Consider the following 20,005-nt stretch of genomic DNA (forward strand, 5'->3'; position numbering starts at 1 on the left):
TTGCAGAGTCAGGCCCAGGCTGCCACCAGGCCCAGCACTACTAGTCAAAACGGGATCCTCAGCAATTGCCCTCTCTTGCTGGAAATAAACCAGGACTGCTCCAAGAAAAGGCATGTGGCAACAAGGAGCACTAGGCCGCTCCCTTACCCGCTTGTGATTGGCCAAGCTGATAGCCAGCCGATCATAATTTTTAAAATGACTTGTTTTTCTTTCACTTCTCACTTCCCTCTGTAGCCCCCTGGCCTCGTGCTGCCCCCCCCCCCATTTACGCGATTTTCAACTGTGGCCCGCTTCGAATAGCCTTGGTTCCCCCAGGGAGCGATATGGCCCCAGCATGGGAAACACTGGACTAGATAAGCCCCTGGCTGTCTTCCAACTCTACAATTCTACGACTCCATTCTATTCTTCTTCTCCAAGCTAAATATCTCCAGCTCCCTCGATGTTCTCCATAAGGCTCCATAAGGCTTAATTTCCTGGCCTCCTCTGCACACGGTCCCCCACCCTGTTTATTCACCTGCCATACCTCCAGTGGGCCAACTCCTAGGGGTCGCTTCCCTCTGCCTGAAGAGTGTAATTGCTTTTTGTCTGTATAAAGGTAAAGGGGAACCGCACTCTGTACATGCTTAGAGGCACTCTTGTTATTCCTGCCTGTTGTTTTCTGGCTTACTTAACGTCCATGACTCGTTACGTTCTACAGGCCAAAATGAATCACTCAACTTGAGCTGGATTATCCCCCCCCCCACATCCTACTTGCCATTGTTTCTGATGGCACTTAGACTCCACTCTTGCTTGAAAGGGCTTTTGCAGTCAGGGTGGGCATGCTACCTCTTGGCAGTAGAAATTAAGCGCTGTACCCCAAACTTCTTCCAGGTGACAGTTCTGATCACTCCATTCCCTTGGGATCATGCTGCTGACTGATTTAATCCGTGCACCAATGAGGCAGGCTGGGGTTGTTGTTTTTTTTTGGGGGGGAGGGTGTGCTTTTGCCACTGAGTCCTCCTTGTGGTGTGTGATGCCAGCTGAAGTGCAAGTGTGTGTGTGTGTGTGTGTGTACGTGTGCTTGGCTGGCTGTCCCTGTGCCTTCCAGCACTTCTGCGTGCGACAAGAGGCAGCGTCTGCACCAGGAAGATAAGATTTGGTGCCTGGCACTGCGGTGACTTTGACTTGCTCTTGACGTCGTGACTTCCTGGAACAAAAGTAGAGGAAAAAGGAAAAGGGGTATAAGGTGGGCCTGTGGGGCGGGGGGAGAAGGAGAGAGCCAGGAGGAGTTTGACCAGCTGCTCAGCTTTCCTGTCCCCTGAGATGGAAAGAGGGTGCGCCCCCCCCCTTAGAGGAAATGCAGTCTGCCTATTTGCTTGCAATAAGCAATGTGGATGCGCATTTGTGTGGATGCATGTGTGCGCATGGGTGGATGGATGGAGTAGTCCATGCCTGGGTACTGATTCTGACTTCTGCCCCCTGGTGTATTGTGTGCAAGGAATAGGGGCTGGAATTGGGGGTGGGTGGGCTTTCAGGCGCATTCCTCCTCCTCTGGGGGGGTTCCACGTGTGAATGTGCACTGAGAATCTCTTGAGAGACGAATGCTGAGTGCAAGGCCTCTGCCGTATTTCTGATCTGCCACTTGTGTCCTTCAGCTTCCACCCCTAGACGGACAGGCAGAGTTTGGGCAGACTAAGCCAGCTGGAGTAGTTCAGCCTGGTGGAGGTTTGGCGCCCCCCCCCCCCCCGCCGTCCTCTTCTTCCTCTGGCCTTTGACTTTGCTGCAAGGGGGAGCCAGTGGGAGCTTGAGGCAGTGGGTGGGAACCAGAGGGTGTCATTCAAGGGGGCAATATTATGCTTCATAACAGTTTGCACCTGCATTGACCAGTGAACTCTCAGGGTGGGAACTCCCCAAGTTTTCCCCAAAACATTCACAGATCAGGAAGTTGCCCCCAACATTAGAATGTTAAAATTGCTGCTCACCCCGATGCAGTTCTCCAGCGAATCAAGCTCTGCAAGCACAGCACTCTATGAAAAGGTAGGCAACTATTATTAAAATACAAAATTTTAAAACACTATTAAAATTATTTGTGGGTTTTATATCTCACCTTTCCCCACCTAACAGGGTGTCCAAGGCAGACTACAATAGCTCCCCCTCCCTGCCATGTGTTGAAAGTTAATATCCTAATAATACAGCTAAAAACTTTTATTTCCATTCCATGCAAAATTTAGAAACATATTTGCCACTCTTCAGATATATTTGGTAGCACTCTCAGTGGTACATTCAGAAACAGAAATAAAATTTTAGGGAGAATTGTCAATTGTAGGGCATCCATGTCATTTTTAAACTTGTACATCAAGTTAGATCTTCTCTCACTTTGGCCTTTGTTGTGATTATAGGCCATTAAACGTGTCTCAATCCTATGTAATCTGTATGCTGAGATGCAGTTGCATTCATATATCAGATTTAAAAGCTGCCCATCAGACTTCATTGGGTCTTGTAAAAGGATGGCTACATTGTCAGCGTATTGTCAAGTAAATTTTACATCCTCCTCTCTCTGTCTTAACCATTTCTCGTGCTTCCCAAGATCTAATGGCCTCAGCCAGGGCTCTGTGGAGAAGGCAAATGATGGGGGTGATAAAGGAGAACCTTGTCTAGTGCCTCTTCTCAAATAAAAATGTTCTGAGTCTCAGGCTTACTAGGATTGGTATAAATCATCTCCACCCAGGCTGTTGGGGGGTTTATCAAATGTCCAGGCCCAGGAGCTGCTGTCCCGTGGAAGATGGAAGCAGAAATGGAGCTCCCATTGTCAGCCTGAGCCAGATCCAGTGCTGGATCTACATAGGGGGCCCACCCCATAGCCATACCCACATGTGGACTATCACTGGGACCCAGTTGTTATTATTGTCCATCGCTGATGTTTGACTCTACAGAGGAGACTTGAGAGTTCTTATATAGTCACTGCCAGCTCCTCCTCTACCTGATTCCCTTTCTCCTGAGTAGACCTTGGAGAAAGAACTGCCTGGGAAACCCAGTGGGTCCTGCTCTGGGCTTTGCATCTCACTTTCTGCCACCCTTGCTCCTGAAGCCCCAAGTACAATGAGGGAGAGCAAGGGATCAAGGAAGAGCTCAGGACCAGGAAAATGGGCAAAAAGTTGTCAGAATAAAGTGTGAATCACACCTTTCCTTCCAGAGAATTCAGGGTGGCAAGCAGCAAAGAAATAAAGAGTACAATTTAAAATCAAATAAGGAATTGGGGATTGGACTAGAATCAGTGTTTCCCAAACTTGGGTCTCCAGCTGTTTTTGAACTACAATTCCCATCATCCCTGAACACTGATAGGTATGATGGGAGTTGTAGTCCAACAACAGCTGGAGACCCAAGTTTGGAAACACTGGATTAGATGATCCCTGGGGTCCCTTCTAATTATCCCCCTCCCCTGTTTTTTGGGATAACTGTATTCCTGCTGCCACAATGCCACAAATAGATTTGGGAAAGACCCAAGCTTATAAAGTATGAGAAGCACTATCCTGAGCAAACCCCGCCTGCGCAAAAATTATGACAACTCCCCTCCACCACCACCACCACCACAGAAGTGAGTAGCTGGTAATCCACTGTGGAAGGGGACCGGGTATTTGCACTCCCCGACCCCCCAGCAAAGCTTCTTCCAAGCCGACCAGGAAGAAAGTGCCTACTGGACCTCTTGCAGCTCCTGGCAGGGTGCCCGTGACTGGCTACCCAAGGTGTAGGCTCTTTTCCAGGCTGCCTCTGGGTCTTCAGTAGGGTTCTCCCTCCAGAAAGGTCTCTCCAAGGTCTGGGGTGGTCATTCGTGGTGATTCCATGTTAGGAAACGCAGGAAGCTGCCTTAGCCCCAGCTTGGCCACCAATCCATCATCTGACACAGCATGGACTGGCAGAAGTCATTTGTCCTCTGGGGCTTCAGGTAGCATTCCCCCCCCCCCCGGCTTACTTGGATATGCAGATGGTTACACCTATCTCTCATTGTTTTAAAAACCATTTTTAGGTGTTTTCAAAATTATGCACTTGAGCTGTATGTAAAAGACAATTCATAAAATAATAATAATAATAGCCAATTTGGGAGCCCCAGCAATATGTCTGGGCCATCTGGTTATGCTTACAATTGGATTATATCCTCAAGAGCATCCAGTGCAGCAGATTAACGATTTCCTTAACTGTTCTGACCATTTGATACCCACAGACAAATTGGTTGAAGAGCAGGGGGGCGGTGTGCGTGTGTGTTTTAGTGGGGGAAGTTGTGCAGTTGCAAAAATGGGACGGGGGAATGAGTGGCATTAAGGTGTGTATATTCATTAAGCACTTAAATGCTTAATGAAGGGCAGAAGGCCTCAGTTTCTTCCACGGTCATCTTTGTACAGGTAATGCTGTATCGCATCTGGGCAAATAACCTTTAAAGTGCTTCTGTTTTGGGGCCTCAGGCCTATCTGGATGCTTTACTTGAGATTTCTGCATTGCAGGGGGTCGGGACTAGATGACCCTCGGGGTCCTTTCCAGCCCTACCATTCTATGATTCTATCTCTGCCCCCTCCCCGATTCCTCCTCCTCCAGCCGCCGGAGTGCCACCCAGGCAGTGGTGGCACATGACAATGGATGCAAACGTTGCAGTTCTCTGTCTCCACAGACAGTCTGGTTCTGCTTTTACTTCTGAGCGCTACAATTGCACTCATGAGCCTCTCGACACTGGCATTTTAGGACTTAGAAGCGAGGGTGGTAGGAGTGTTCTTTTAATTTGGGGCCTCTGCGAACAATTTGACCTTGTTCCTTGATGCTGTGGTGCACACACTCTCAAGGCACTCAGGGTCCAATCTTTCACCAATGAAAACAGGTCTGTTTTAATTTTTTGCTTTCTTGGAAGAGTGCTACACTCGCCATTTTCTTCTCCCCCAGCCCCCTCTGCCCCCTTGCCTACCCGTGAGCTGCAGAGAGAGAACGTCAGCCGGGTATGAGAGGATCCAGTTAGTGAGTCCGGTCCAGAGAACTGCAACTAATTTATTGATTCCTTTTGGCTTTGCTCACTAAACTCCATCTCTCCTAGTCAGGCCTTTCCGATTGACCAGTCCAATCCTTACGCCTGGACTGAAGGCTCAGCCTCACTTCCACTTGCCCCACCATTTCCCTGCTTCCCAGAAACCTGTGGTTTATCACTGAACAAGTGGCATTTGGGTTTTCTGCAGATTACTGTTTGTTCTGATTTAACGCTATACCGCAGGTTTTCCTGGGGAAAGCAACGGGGCAAAGGCAAAGCCACTCTGACTGATGCTTTCTGGGTACAGGACAAGCAGAAGCATGGACAAACCCTAAGTCCGAGAGAGACCACTGAGAAACTCTCTCTTCAAAAAGGGTTGGCAGCTTGATTCTGCAGACACTACAGAATCCTGTGGCAGAGGGAACGGAGCAGGCCATCCTGCTGATTCCAGCAGACACACACTTGCTTTCAAGTACACGTCTCCAGTTTGACACTATAGCAATGAACACAACTGCCAATCTGAGCCTGGCTCTGCTTTGACTCCACTGAGTTGCCCAGCTGAAGGAGCAGCTTGTGCAGAGTTTTTTGCTGCTTTGCTGTGGATTTATTTATTCATTTTTTAACCACATAAGGCCAAAGGCCAGTAGGTTTGTCTCATTCTACACTATTTTCCAGGCAGGGAAGTGATCAACATACTTTTCAGCAGATCTTCCTAGTCCTCATAAAATGTATACACAGCTTGATTGTAAAACAAACCTCACAGCGGGGTTTATGAAGATCTATTTAGCATCTGTATCAAGCCATTGAGAGTGGTCATCAGGCGATGTGGAGCAATGTGTCATCAGTATGCTGGTGACAGATACCTCTGTTTCTCCATAACTTCTGAGTTGGTAAACCCTGGCAAGACGGAGGCCCTGCAGGTGAGTAGTTCTTGTGTCCCAGAGATAGGTCAGTTACCTGTTCCGAATGGGGCTGCGCTCCCTCCGAAGGAACTGGTACATAGCCAGGGGGATGCTCTCAATCCACCTTTGTCACTTGAGGCACAGGTGTCCTGGGGGGGCTAGCAGTGCCTTTCCCCAGCTTCCGTTGGTGAGACAGCTACGGCCATACATAGGCTGAGATAGCTTGGCCACAGTGATCTTGGTCGTTGCTAACCTCATGTCTGGATTACTGCAGTGTGCTCTATGTAGGGCTTCGCCCAGAAGCTGCAGTTGGTGCTGAATGCAGCAGCTAGGTTGACTGTACCCCATCAACTCCATATAACACATCTGCTGCAAGAGCAGTTCAAGGTGCTACTTTTAGCATTTAAAGTTCCAGGCAAATTGCGACCAGGTTATCTAAGGCAGTGCCTTGCCCACTGTATATCCCTTCCTGGCAAATGCACTCCTCAGAAGGGGCATGGCTGAGAGTAGCATATGCCCCAGAGGTATGCTTAACCTGTACTGGAAACGGGGCTTTTAGTGTTCCGTCTGCCAGCCAAAGTCAGATAGGTGCCAGGTGCGATGATGTTTGGGCATCTACAGAAGACACTTTGGTTTAGGAAGGCTTTCCCTGTGATGTAACCCAGTCATTTGCAGAATATCACTTTTCATAGAATCATAGAATTGTAGAGTTGGGAGGGACCACAAGGGTCATCTAGTCCAACCCCCTGCAATGTAGAAACTTTTTTATCTGATTATATGTTTTCATTTTTTTTCATTTTTTAAGAGTTTGTGTGGATGATTTTCTTGCTTTAGAGATGGTTAAATCAATTTTGTTGTCCTCAGCACTTCTGCATTTTGTTCTGTTTTTACCCTCTACACTGCTTCAGTGGCTACGCCAATGAAACAGCCTATAAATCTGTTCAATAGATAAACAATAATATTGAGATTTCAGTAGGCCTAGCAATATCTGAATAGGTTCAGGGCGCGATCTTATATCTCGCTGCCCTCTGGTTTGTTTGGGTGTCTCGGGTGCCCCTTTAGCCTAACTACCGTATTTTTTGCTCTATTAGACTCACTTTTTCCCCTCCTAAAAAGTAAGGGGAAATGTGTGTGCGTCTTATGGAGCAAATGCAGGCTGTGCAGCTATCCCAGAAGCCAGAACAGCAAGAGGGATTGCTGCTTTCACTGCACAGCGATCCCTCTTGCTGTTCTGGCTTCTGAGATTCAGAATATTTTTTTTTCTTGTTTTCCTCCTCCAAAAATTAGGTGCGTCTTGTGGTCTGGTGCGTCTTATGGAGCGAAAAATACGGTAGTTCAGTCTGTTGGACCTTGCAGCTGTCGGTTTCAGGGGTCTCTCCGAACTTGTGCTGCAGCTGCTACAGACTGAAGGAAGACTATTTGGAGACGGAAGGGTGAAGAGGAAGCTGCAGGCTCTGAAGAAGGGAGTTGGGGCCTGTGTGCTGATGTTTTTGTAAACCGAGAGAGAACGAGCAGTGAATCACCGTCCCTGCAAGGACTGAGCAGAACTGAAGGGCTGAGCAAGAAGACAACGCTCAGGGGCAGAGGAGGGCTGCAGCCTCCAGAGACAGTTTTTGGAGTCTGTCGCTGGTAAGGACAAGCATGACCCATGGCCTGTGCCCAACACACTGTGCAATCCTAGAATTGTAGAGTTGGAAGGGATCCCCAAGAGTCATCTAGCCTGACCCTGCAATGCAGGAATCTCAACTAAAGTATCTCTGGCAGATGGCCATACTATCTCTGCTTAGAAACCTCCAATGAAGGAGAGTCTGTCGCCTCCTGAGAATGTCCATTTCCCAGTCTGACAGCTCCTACCATCAAAAAGTTCTTCCTAATATTTAGTGAAGAATTGGGATGTGGAGAGTGTAGGCCCCGCCCCCCTAAACCCAGAAGCACCCAAGCAATAATCCCATGCAGTTGTCCTGTTTCCACTGGAGTTAACAGCTGTCAATCCTGAAAGCCTGCCCTGCAGGGCTGGGTTCGAGAGGTCCCAATTCTGAGAGCGCAAGTCTTAATAAGGCAGCTGGAATAGAATCATAGAATCATAGAGTTGGAAGAGACCACAAGGGCCATCGAGTCCAACCCCCTGCCAAGCAGGAAACACCATCAGAGCACTCCTGACATATGGTTGTCAAGCCTTTGCTTAAAGACCTCCAAAGAAGGAGACTCCACCACACTCCTTGGCAGCAAATTCCACTGTCGAACAGCTCTTACTGTCAGGAAGTTCTTCCTAATGTTTAGGTGGAATCTTCTTTCTTGTAGTTTGGATCCATTGCTCCGTGTCCACTTCTCTGGAGCAGCAGAAAACAACCTTTCTCCCTCCTCTATGTGACATCCTTTTATATATTTGAACATGGCTATCATATCACCCCTTAACCTCCTCTTCTCCAGGCTAAACATGCCCAGCTCCCTTAGCCGTTCCTCATAAGGCATCGTTTCCAGGCCTTTGACCATTTTGGTTGCCCTCCTCTGGACACATTCCAGTTTGTCAGTGTCCTTCTTGAACTGTGGTGCCCAGAACTGGACACAGTACTCCAGGTGAGGTCTGACCAGAGCAGAATACAGTGGCACTATTACTTCCCTTGATCTAGAGGCTATACTCCTATTGATGCAGCCCAGAATTGCATTGGCTTTTTTAGCTGCCGCGTCACACTGTTGGCTCATGTCTAGTTTGTGGTCAACCAAGACTCCTAGATCCTTTTCACATGTAGTGCTCTCAAGCCAGGTGTCACCCATCTTGTATTTGTGCCTCTCATTATTTTTTTTTGCCCAAGTGCAATACTTTACATTTCTCCCTGTTAAAATTCATCTTGTTTGTTTTGGCCCAGTTCTCTAATCTGTCAAGGTCGTTTTGAAGTGTGATCCTGTCCTCTGGGGTGTTAGCCACCCCTCCCAGTTTGGTGTCATCTGCAAATTTGATCAGGATGCCCTTGAGTCCATCATCCAAGTCGTTGATAAAGATGTTGAATAAGACCGGGCCCAAGACAGAACCCTGTGGCACCCCACTAATCACTCTTCTCCAGGATGAAGAGGAACCATTGATGAGCACCCTTTGGGTTCGGTCAGCCAGCCAGTTACAAATCCACTGAGTGGTAGCATAGTCAAGACCGCATTTTACCAGCTTCTTTACAAGAATATCATGGGGCACCTTGTCAAATGCCTTGCTGAAATCAAGGTAGACTACATCCACTGCGTTCCCTTCATCTACCAGGCTTGTAATTCTATCAAAAAACGAGATCAGGTTAGTCTGACATGACTTATTTTTCAGAAATCCATGCTGACTATTTTTCAGAAATCCATGCTGAATAGAAAGGGAGCTTCCAGGATAATCCTGGTGGCACTGGTGTAAGAGTCACTGAGTTGGATTTGCATGGGCCTCTGGATTGTCCTGCCAGGCCCTGTATAGTAGACAAGGTTTTCTGTGGAGAAACTGCCTTAGATACGGGGTTGTAAGCAAGGAGCAAAGCACCCTTTGTGTTCTTCTGCCTTATTTTTCAGCGTAGGGTGTCTGATGGTGTCTGATGGGGAATTGGTGTCATTGGAAAATCTGCTTTAATTCAGAGCAGCCCTGATGAGGAGCACAAATTGATTATTCCTGGGCCCCCATGTCCCTGCTTCAGTGTATGTTTCTGGGTGCATATGAAGGGATGGAGTCCAGACAGCAACGGTGAGGATTGTGCAGTTAGGAGGCTGTTATTGCAGAAAACTATGCATCAGATGGGTGTGACTTTGTCCTGGGCAGCTGGCCTTTGTGGTGTTTCCGCTCTCTCTTTTTCCATGTATTTGGAATGCTAAGCCAGGTTAATGGGTTTGTGGTTAAGGAACTGGTTAGATGGGTTTGATGCTGAGTGGGGGGCATAACTCCACATCCACACGTCCTTCTGCTTTCTCCCCCACCCACAACCCCAGTGTTGCCTCCAGTCCAAGGAAACATTAGTATGCAAATAAAGGGCACTCTTCTGTGCATCGTAGCCAATGGATCAGTGATAAGCAGATAGAGGCAGACTGCAGCCAATGGCAAGAGTTTTCTGGGATGTGATTTACATGTGTCCAGTGTCACCTGGGCAGGGGCTGCCTCCTGTTTCACACCCTGTCCTTATGACAACACCCCCAGATAAGGCAGCTCAGCAAGGAGTATTGGGCGGGACATCTTGGGCCAGCTGATCAGCATATTCATTACTCTTGTGATTTGGGGTGGCTGGTAGTGGTTTTTTTGCCATGGTGGGTTTTTTAAAAAACCATAATCGGTGTGCAGGGCTTGTTTAGGAAAGTTTGCAAGAATGAGGTGGCAGGAATATAGTTACCCCCACATGGGTGTTTATGTTGGGGGGAGGGTTTATGTTGCAGGGCAGAACCAAGCTATCTGCAATTAGATAAGTATTTTTATTGATTTACTTGATGGGGAGGGCAGCTGTCTGCCCCCTTGCTACACCCATGCCCCCTCCATAAAACCTCTTTTGTGAGCTCCTATGCCGGAGTGGAGGTATTCAGTTTGTAGCGACTGAAGGGGAAGGCTGAACCTGCTTCAGGATCCTGCCTCGCCCTGGAATTGTGTGCTCTGTAGAGGTCTATGCCATAGCTTGAGCAACAGTGACTTTGGAACTAAGGAAGGGCCAGAGAAGCATGTATGGGTGAATCTGTGTTGTTGGAACTGTGGCAGAGTTTTTGAGTACCCTGGTGGTGTCTGGAGAAGGCAGTGGTAGAGATGGTTTGTAGTGCAGGATGGGGGGGTGCATTTAAGGCATCCGGGAAGAGGAGGAAGGAGCCCCCACCCTGCGAGTCCAAATCCCCTCTGTGTTGGGTGTGACCCGGCACCTGCCCACAAGGTTCCCCGTGCTTATGATGTGTCCATTATTATGTACACCTGTGTGAAATGTCACACCTTGAGGAAGGTATTTCACGTGGGGTGTGGGTGTACACCTTCCTCATCGGACTAGAGTGAAGCACTCTGTGCAAGCAGGGCTGTATCAAAGCTGGTACATGGGCTGGGTTTGCGGTTAGGAAAGATACGCATGTGCATGCGTGCGATGGGTTTCTGTCCTGAAATACTGCTCGGCAGGTGTGCAAGGGAAAGGTTTGTGCTGTGTGCTGTGCGCCTTCTCCTGCTTTGCATCCTTGTGTGTGCTGAAGGGCCTTGCGAAGGATGGACCGTGAGCACCCAAAAGGTGCCTTGTGTGCAGGGGTGTCTCTGCTCAAGGGAGCTAGACCAGGGGTCAGCAACCTTTTTCAGCCGTGGGCTGGTCCACTGTCCCTCAGACCATGTGGACTATATTTTGAAGGGGGGGGGGATGAACAAATTCCTATGCCCCACAAATAACCCAGAGGTGCATTTTAAATAAAAGGACACATTCTACTCATGTAAAAACACACTGATTCCCGGACTGTCCGTGGGCCTTATTGAGAAGGCAATTGGGCCGGATCCGGCCCACGGACCTTAGGTTGCCTACCCCTGAACTAGACTGTTCGTCTTCCTGGGTTGTCTCCTCTCTTTCCCCAGCTTGGAGGAATAGGATGAGGTATGCCTGCCAGACTTCACAGCTTTCCCTCTGGGATTTAGTCTTCCCACCCACATGTAGGTGGGTATGCACGTGTGATTGTGCATTGCACAAAGATATGTGTGTGGGGAAAGAAGGGAAGATTGTGTAGGGCCTGTGGGGCAGGTAGTGCAACACTAGCAGTGTGTGGGGGAGGGAGGGAGGAAGGAAGGAAGGAAGGGAGAAAGAGAGGATGGGGAGAGAAAGGTGAGAGAACAGGTGCATGCATTCATGTATCCTTTACTGCAAGCTGAATCAGAGAGCACCTCTCTTCCATTTTTATCCAGCTACAAGGACCCCACCTCCTTCCGACAAACTGCCCAGAGACCATTCTAGTTTGTTAATGGGATCCAGGAAAGAAGTGGGGGGCGGGCTGCAGCAGTCAGAACAATATGGCTGCCTCCGTCATGCCTGAGGGATCATTGGAGTGGTCTCCATGGCAACGGGAGGAGAGAGCAGCATCCTAATGTGCCTAGCCTCCTTCTCCCCTTCTCTTTGCAGCTCTCAGGCGCTTGACAGGGCTTGGGAGGAGGAGAAGAAGAAGCAGAAGAAGGGAAAAGGCCAGGGCCTCACCCAGTGCCCCCCCCAACTCCAGATAAGGCAAACTTGCCTTCCAAACCTCCTCTAGCAAGAGCTGGGAATACTGCCCCCTCCCTAAACTAGCCACCCACCCATCAACATGCTCACAAGTTCATGTAGCCACCCTCTGCTTTGGGGAGGCAGGAGAGGCAGGGAGTCCCAGCAAGTGATGCCTTCTGCAGTCATGTTTCTGCTTATATACATCTTTACTTGCCCTTGTGCCCTCCAGATTATTCTGGAGTTAATCTGTGCTTGGCTGCCTGAAGTGGAGTCCATCCACATGGCACAACACTCCCTCTGCCCGGCTAGTGCCCACAGTTTATAACCTTTGCTGCACCTTCCAAGCACCAGTTCCTGCCTTCTCCTTGCCCCCCACCTCACCCTGTGGGACCACCTGCGCCAGGTCCTCTGCTGGGCCAGTGCCATTCTTGATGCCCGTGCTCTCAGGTCATGGTGTGGAGGTGGCACCAGCCGCCAATGGGTGGGTGGGAGGAAGGAAGCAGGAAGGAAGCTCTCCTCTTCGTATCTTGTCTGGAGTATGGCATCTTCCACCTTTGGATGTGGAAAGAAGGATGCGGGAATGATGTAGCCTGAATCACTAGCCTGGATATTGCATTTGCACCCTTTCCTTCCTTGTGCACATGAAAGTGGGGAGGGAGAGAACGATCCAAATCCTTTCTCTTTCCCCCAAACCCAGGACTAGTTGCTTGTGACTGGAGAAGCATCTACCCACTGCCAGGGAATGGCACACAAAATTTGCCTCTCCTTATTTAGGCTGCAAATGATGACTAATAGATCTTGGCAGCTAAGCTCTTAAAAGATGGCCTAAGCGGGTTTTCTGGACTTGCATGAAACACCCCCTCCCGAAGCCCACCAGAGAGTTAAACAATGGAACTCTCTCTCGCAGTGATGGCCACCAAATTGGATGACTATAAACAAGGATCAGACAAATTCATAATGATTTTATTATTTATACCCCGCCAGTCTGGCTGGGTTGCTCCAGCAACTCTGTCTGGGCAGCTTCCAGCACAGCTATGCCCCTATCTGGACAGGGATAGCCTAACTACTGTTGTCTACGCTCTGGTAACCTCAAGGTTAGATGTGTTATATGTAGGCAGGCCGGCCGGCCGGCCAGGCAATGCGTTATACGTAGGGCTGCCTCTGAAGACGGTTCAGAAACTTCAGCTGGTGCAGAATTCAGCGGCCAGGTTGCTCACCGGAGTAAGAAAGTTTGAGCATATTACACTGATCCTGGTATGATTGCACTGGCTACCAATTAGTTTCTGGGCCCAATACCTCACGGACCGCCTCTTTCCATATGAACCTACCTGAGTTCATCTTCTGAGGCCCTCCTTCATGTGCATCCTCCTCGAGAAGTCAGGAGGGTGGCAACACGAGAAAGGGCCTTCTCTACATTAGCTCCTCATCTGTTGAATGCTCTCCCCAGGGAAGTTCGCCTGGCACCTTCATTATACACCTTTAGGCGCCAGGCAAAAATGTTCCTCTTTAACAGGCATTTGTTTGATCCAATTTACATCCTATGCCCTTTTAAAATGTGGTTTTTTGGGGGGGGTATTGGGTTGCTGTTTTTATTTTTATTAGGTATTTTGTGGTTTTATATCTTGATTTTATTCTGTGAACTGCTCTGAGACCCCTGGGTATAGGGCGGTATATAAATTCAATAAATAATAATAATAATTAATAATATAATAAAACCATAACATCAAATCAGAAGGCTTTTCCCCTGTGGGTGACTCTTCCCACTGTATTGTCACTGTGCTTGAATCCTCCTTGAGGGTTTCCCACTGGCCCCTGGGAGAACAGAATGCTGGACTGGATGGGCCATTGGCTGGATATAGCAGGCTCATCTTATATGCTTATGTTCTTGTGAGAGTTCACTGCTCAGAGGCCTTCAGACTTGGTGCTTGAGCCCCAGCTTTTGAAGGGTCTCAGGGATCTGAGAGCAGGATTCAAGACTCCTGAGTCCAGTCTCAAATTTTTGGGAGGAAACAGATATCTTGCTATGGATGAGTGGAGATGGTCAGGGAACTCCCAGGAAGCCTGGGTCCTTTGTATACCCTTTGGAGTTGTGGTCAAATAGTTTGGATCAGAGGTGAGGGATCTGGGAGGGTCTCCCAGGTGTTTCTGGGCTGCATCTCCCAACATCCTTAACCATTAGCTGGTAATTTTGGTCCCAGCCTGTGTTGGTATTGGGTTTTTTATGATTTTGCTGTTTTATTGCTTGTTGTTTCCCACTCTGAGCTCTTTTGGGAGGAAGGACTATTTAAATAAGGAATACAGTAAGTAAATTTGGAGGCCTATGAGGGGGGTGAGCTGTGGTCCTCCAGATACTATTAGACTACAGTTCACATCATCTTCATCCAGCAGGGCTTGTCTTTTAACCTGCATAGCACTTTAATGTCAGAAAGTTCAAAACACTGCTTCTGAACAGAGTGCCCCCCCCAACCACTGCCACCCTCTGCACATCTGGTTTCAGGCCCAGACACTTCTCGTCCAAGGAGTGGGTTGAGGTGTGGAAGAACCTGTGGGTCCCTTCAGATATTGTCGAACCACAACTTCCACAGGCACTGACCATTGGTCATGCTGGCTGTGGCTGATGGGAGTTGGAGTCCCATAAGATCTGGAGAGACACCAGTCCCCAACTCTGCAGAGGAGCTTTTGAGCCAGCATGCCTGATTCCCGAGAGAGCAGGCGGAGGGCTGCTTTGAATTCTAATTTTTGTAGTTTGATTATTTGCTGAATAGTGCTACTTTCTAAGTGGTGTCCAAGAGGGGTCCAGCATGTATTCAGCTGAAACTAACAATAAAATCTGGGGGAAACTTCCTTATGGATTTTTTTTTTTATTAAAACTTCACCTAGAGCCTGAAGTCCAACAGGGGAGTGTTATTAGAAGTGGGAGGGAGTTCCACAGAACTAGGTTCACAGTACTGAAGGCACGGCTCCTGGCAGATGTGAGCTGTGTGTCTGAACCATGGCGGCACCCAAAGAGAGACAGCCTCAACAGGACCCTTGGGTGCCAAACTTTGAAAGCTTTTCCATTCCTATGCATGCAAAGAAGAATACTTATTTCCACAGTGGTTAATGGATGTCTTTTTAAAAACTTTGTATGTGGCATTTATCATGTGGCTTTGTGTACTATTCTTGTAAACCGATTTGGTGTGTTTTTTTTAATAAACACGGACTCCCCGCAAGACCTCAGTGATCAGGCTGCAGTATAAAGGGATCCAGCGGAACCAAGTTCACAAAGGCCTTCTCAATGAATAATGGACCCTTAAATGTGTTCTGGTTGCATCTGGGCAGGGAGGGCAAGCTTTTAAGCAGCCTCGGACACATGTTGTGGTGAGAGGTCTGTCCCCATCGGCAGTCTGGCTGCAGCAGCTTGCCCCAACTGGAGTTTGGGGCATGGGCAGCTCCACATGGAGCACATTGAAATAACTGAGGTTACCAGGGCTTGAACCACCATGGTGAAGAACGGTCATAGCTGGCATACCAGCCATAGCTGGTGAAACCTCCAGTGTGTGCTTTCTACTGCTTCAGATGGTAGGACCCAAACCAGTGGATTCAAACATCGAGAAAGGAGATTCTGAATGAGCTTTCTGACAGTAAGATCTGTTCAGCAGTGGAATGGACTCCCTTGGAAGGTGGCCGACTCATGGGAGGGTTTTAAACAGTGATCAGATGAGCTGTGATTCTGCCATTGCAGCGGGGTTGGACTAGATGACTTTTGGGATTCCTTCCACCTCTGTGATTCTGGGGCTGTCTGAAACCCTGGAGAGACCCTGCTTGTCAGTGCAGGTGGTACTGAGTTAGATGGACCTACGTTTTTGCAACTGCCTGTATCCTTGCCTGTATGTTTGCCTTTGAGATGCTGGAAGGGGCAAATGTGCCAGCCACTTTTAGGCCTGTAGCTGCTTGACAGATTGATTAAGACTCAGATGTGTGTCTGCATTGGAGGTGGGAGCGAGAACTCCTCATTTGCATGAAATTGGGAGCTTTTTCCGGAAGCAGCTGCCAGCGCAGGGTCTGGAGCTGACGTGGTGATGAATGGCGGCAGAGGGGTGGCATGGGAGGAATAGGAATGCTGCCTCACTCTGATGCCACCTGCAGCCTTCGGCCATGCAGGGAAAGGCATGCAACCGCCCTGCCTTCTCCTTGTCACTCTGCATGTTGGGGCCTTGTTGCTCATGCCATTTGGGGAGGGAGGATACTTGCTTTGCCTTGCTGAATAGGTGCTGGTGTGTATGTCTGTGTCCTTGCCCATGCCCTGTGGAACAAGGGCACTCTGACATCAAGGGAGCTCTGCTTGCAGCCTAGGGCCAGGGAAAGAGGTGGGGCTGTGTCCTTTGACCCAGGGGACATGAGGGGCCAGTCCTAGGGACCAGGAAGTTCATTGCAAGGGTCATTGCAAGAGAAAGCCCCAGGGCTGGATCCTGCCACTCTGCTTTCTTCATTGTCAGTTCTGGGTCGCTCAGCCGTGTGTGTGTGTGTGTGTGTGTGTGTGTGTGTGTGTGTGTGTGTAACTCTGATCTGTCACACAAGGGTGACAGCGGTGGTTGCTTGCAGGCAAAGTCAATGCACACTGGGTTCAGCACTCTGATCTGCACTGGATGCGTGCCTGTGGGCAGAAAGGGGCCTTTTCACAATTGCTCGCAGCCAATGAATTTGCCCCCTAAGAGCCTCCTTTAGCCCAGCCTTACAAAGGAGTCTTCAGCAGCTACTGGACTTCAGTCATTCTGCGCAACCTGCCTGTGCACACAGACCAGTGCTAAGCTGCTACAAACTTCCCTGCCTGATCGCCTGGAGGCAATTGCTTAATCACCACAAGCAACCAGATGAGTGGCTGTTGACAGGCCTGCCTTAGCCTTTCCGTCTAACTTACAGTCGGGGAAACATTCTCAGCTTCTCAGTGCACGCCTTACTTACTTATTGAACAAACGTGCATCCCACACCTTTGACCACTGGGAGTGTTCCCAGGGCAGTAAAGTATGGATTCTGCTCTGCTCTGATTGGGGAGGAGCATCGTAGCTCTGTGGCAGAGCGTGTGCTTTGCAATGCGGAAGGTCTCAAGGGTTCAGTCCACAATGGAAGCATCTCCAGGTAGGGCTGGGAATGTCCCAAGCTTGAAGACCGAGAGGGCCGATGCTGCCAGTCAGAGTAGATAATATTGAGGTACATGGACGAGTGACCTGGCTCCCTTCAGAGGAGCTTCCCATGCTTTGGTGGTTCTTCCTTGACAGATTTCCACCCAAATATCCTGGGCCCGTCTTCTGTCTTCCTCTGGGCTGGGTGCTGGTCTTGGTGTTTTCCATGCAGAGTTCCTCTCAATCAAATGTGCTGCAATTTCAGGATGGTGGGGCAAGCTTTTTATTGGAGGGAAATTCCTCCCAGTCTCATTGACACCTGGGACAATGGGAAAGGAGGGGGGTATTCCTGTTGGGCCCCCAGGCACCCACTCATACCCACTGACCTGCTTTGGGAATCTGGTCGGTTGGAGGAGAGGCCAGCCGTTGACTCTTGGTTTTGCTTCACTAACCCTTTTCCTTCCTGGAGCAGTTTCCGCTCACGCCTGATTCTTGCCGGCCGCAAACGCCACACGCCCCCCTCAAGGCTGCCTTGGTTTGCGTGGTTCTCCCCCCCTCCCTCTCCCACCCCCACATTTTTCTTGTTTTTAACCAGGAAAAAAAAAGCATTTTCTCTCATTGGGCGATGTGACTGTTTGCCCGAAATGCTTTTTTTTTTAATCCTCAAAGAAACCAAACTTCTTTTATTTTCTTCCCCTGTTCCCCTCTTGTTATGATTATTATTATTGCTTTGGTTTTGTCTGGCTCTGTCCGGGATTTTGAGTTTCTTCTCCTCTCTCCTTTCTGTTTGTTTCGGCATCCGACCCTCAAACCTTCCCCCTTCTCTATCTCCCGGGGGCCTGGATGTCTGTCACAAGTTAAAAAATGCTTTTAAATTGTGGCAAAGAGGGGAAAACCCTCCTTTTTTCCGTGCGTTTATATGACTCGTCTTTTTCTTTCTTTCTTTTTTTCTTTCCTTCCCCTTCAAGGTCCAGCTCACCTGACGCTAAACAGCCAAGGTATGGTCTTAAGTTTCTTTCCACAAATGAGTTTTTGATTTCCTCCTCCTCCTCCTCTCTCCATCTCTCTCTCCTTTGCCATCTCTTTCTCCGTCTCCCTCCTTTGCTCTCTTTCTCTCGCTCTCTCTGGTTTTTCTCCTCCGATCATCTGCTTGAACCATCTCATCATCCCGTGTTGGTTTCTGACATTGCCTCGATTTCTCGCTTATGCAGCTGGGAAAAGAAAAGAAAATGTTTTGGTTGTGTTTTATACATGAATGTTTATTAGAAAAGAAAAGAAAAAAACCATGTTTCGGAGAGGAAGCCAAAGAAACTGCCTTTAATCTTGCGTCGCTGCTACAGAGCTTTGATGAACTGTGTGACTTATCTGGTGATCTGATTAATACAAGCCCCATGTGGGGCTTGCTTCACTGATTGCTTCTGATGCCTTCTTGGGGATTCATCTGCTGGGGGGCACAAACTGGCATCCCTCACCCAAGGCGCAGTGGGTCTGGGATGTGCCAGCTAAAGTGTGGCAGGAATTTGCTGCAGCCCTTACCCAGCCCTCCCCACCCCTTCCACCCTGCTATCTGAACAAGTGCATTGGAAACCACCCGGTGAAGGGGGTGGGCCAGGGGCGTACGAAGGGTGGGGTGGGGTGCGTTCTGCCCCGGGTGCCGCCCTGGGGGGGAGGTGACAAGATGGCCCGCTGCCTCCCCCCCAGCTGTAGAGCAGCTGAGGGTATGGGCTGTCGCGTGAGAGGCATCTGTGTGAGCGCCACGCATGCGCAGTCAGGCAGTTCGCCCTACCTTGGGTGCCAGAGAGGCTTCCTCTGCCACCCCTCAAGCATTTTGGGGGGGAGCCTGAGAGGAGCCCCTTGTTGGGTCACCCTGGTTTGAAAGAGAGGAGGCTTCCTTCTGCTCAGCTGAAAGGTGCCAATCAGGCTTGGCACCTCCTAAACTTTGTTGGCTGCCTGGTGGAGTCCAGCAGGGCAGTGCTTTTCTTGTCATTTGCTGCTTTTGGGGGAACCAGGAGGCTTCTCTCTTTGTGTGCCCCTCTCTGATGAGAAAAGAATGGGCCACGCTCATATCCCCATGCGCAAGGGGTGCATGGAGGAGACTGGTTTCAAAAAGGCCAACTCCTCCTCTGCTCTAGAAGTTGTCATCTTTACTCCCATTTTTTTTATCAGTGGTGGCCAATAGTAGCTCAAGGCTGTTGTGTGACCAGCATGCTCTAAAGCAGCCTTTCTCAACCTGTGGGTCCCCAGATGATGTTGAACTACAATTCCCATCACCCCTAGCTAGCAAGGCCAGAGCTCAGGGATGATGGGAGTTGTAGTCCAACAACATCTGGGGACCCACAGGTTGAGAACCACTGCCCTAAAAGGATGGGGAGTGAGAAACCCACAGTTGCCCTCCAGATGTGGCTGGAGCCCAACTCCCATCATCTTGGACACCATGCTGGTTCGTGGGGTTGATGGGAGTTGGAGTCCAGCAACGTCTGGAGAGCCACATTTATCTCTCTGAAACAGTATTGGACTACTCTAGATGGTGTTGGACTACAATTCCCATCATGCACAGCCAGCTTAGCTCAATGGGAAATGTAGTTTGGACTATCTAGGGACCCAAGGTTGAATACCAGAGAGGGGCATCTGAGCAGTCAACCAGCCATAGTGCTCGGATTAAAGCACTCTTTGCTGGCTGAGGAAAAGCTTGTTGGTCCGAGGTGGTTAGACTTCTTAAAGAGACACGAGGGTAGCACCGATGAGGAGACAAGTTGCAGTCCATCCAGGAGGTGCCACATTTTTGTGAGACGACCTCTCAGTTCTCAGACTCTGTTCTTTCCCAATCTGGCACGATGCCAGTTTTACCCTTGATCTCTTGCTCTG

General features: G+C 49.3%; 1 protein-coding gene across 29 annotated transcripts in view; it reads left to right on the plus strand.

Moving 5' to 3' along the window:
• NRXN2 (neurexin 2) overlaps window positions 1-20,005 on the plus strand; it is a 341,743-nt gene that overhangs the window by 88,687 nt on the left and 233,051 nt on the right. For 21 of the 29 annotated variants that reach the window (XM_053369667.1, XM_053369668.1, XM_053369669.1 and 18 more), the window contains exon 4: window positions 18,109-18,138. The exons of the other annotated variants lie outside the window; for them this stretch is intronic. In XM_053369667.1, coding sequence (XP_053225642.1) covers window positions 18,109-18,138 — 30 coding nt within the window. The remainder of the gene's footprint in view (window positions 1-18,108; window positions 18,139-20,005) is intronic. 29 annotated transcript variants of the gene reach the window in all.

Source organism: Podarcis raffonei, chromosome 16, assembly GCF_027172205.1.
Source record: "Podarcis raffonei isolate rPodRaf1 chromosome 16, rPodRaf1.pri, whole genome shotgun sequence".
Classification (NCBI taxonomy): Eukaryota; Metazoa; Chordata; class Lepidosauria; order Squamata; family Lacertidae; genus Podarcis; species Podarcis raffonei.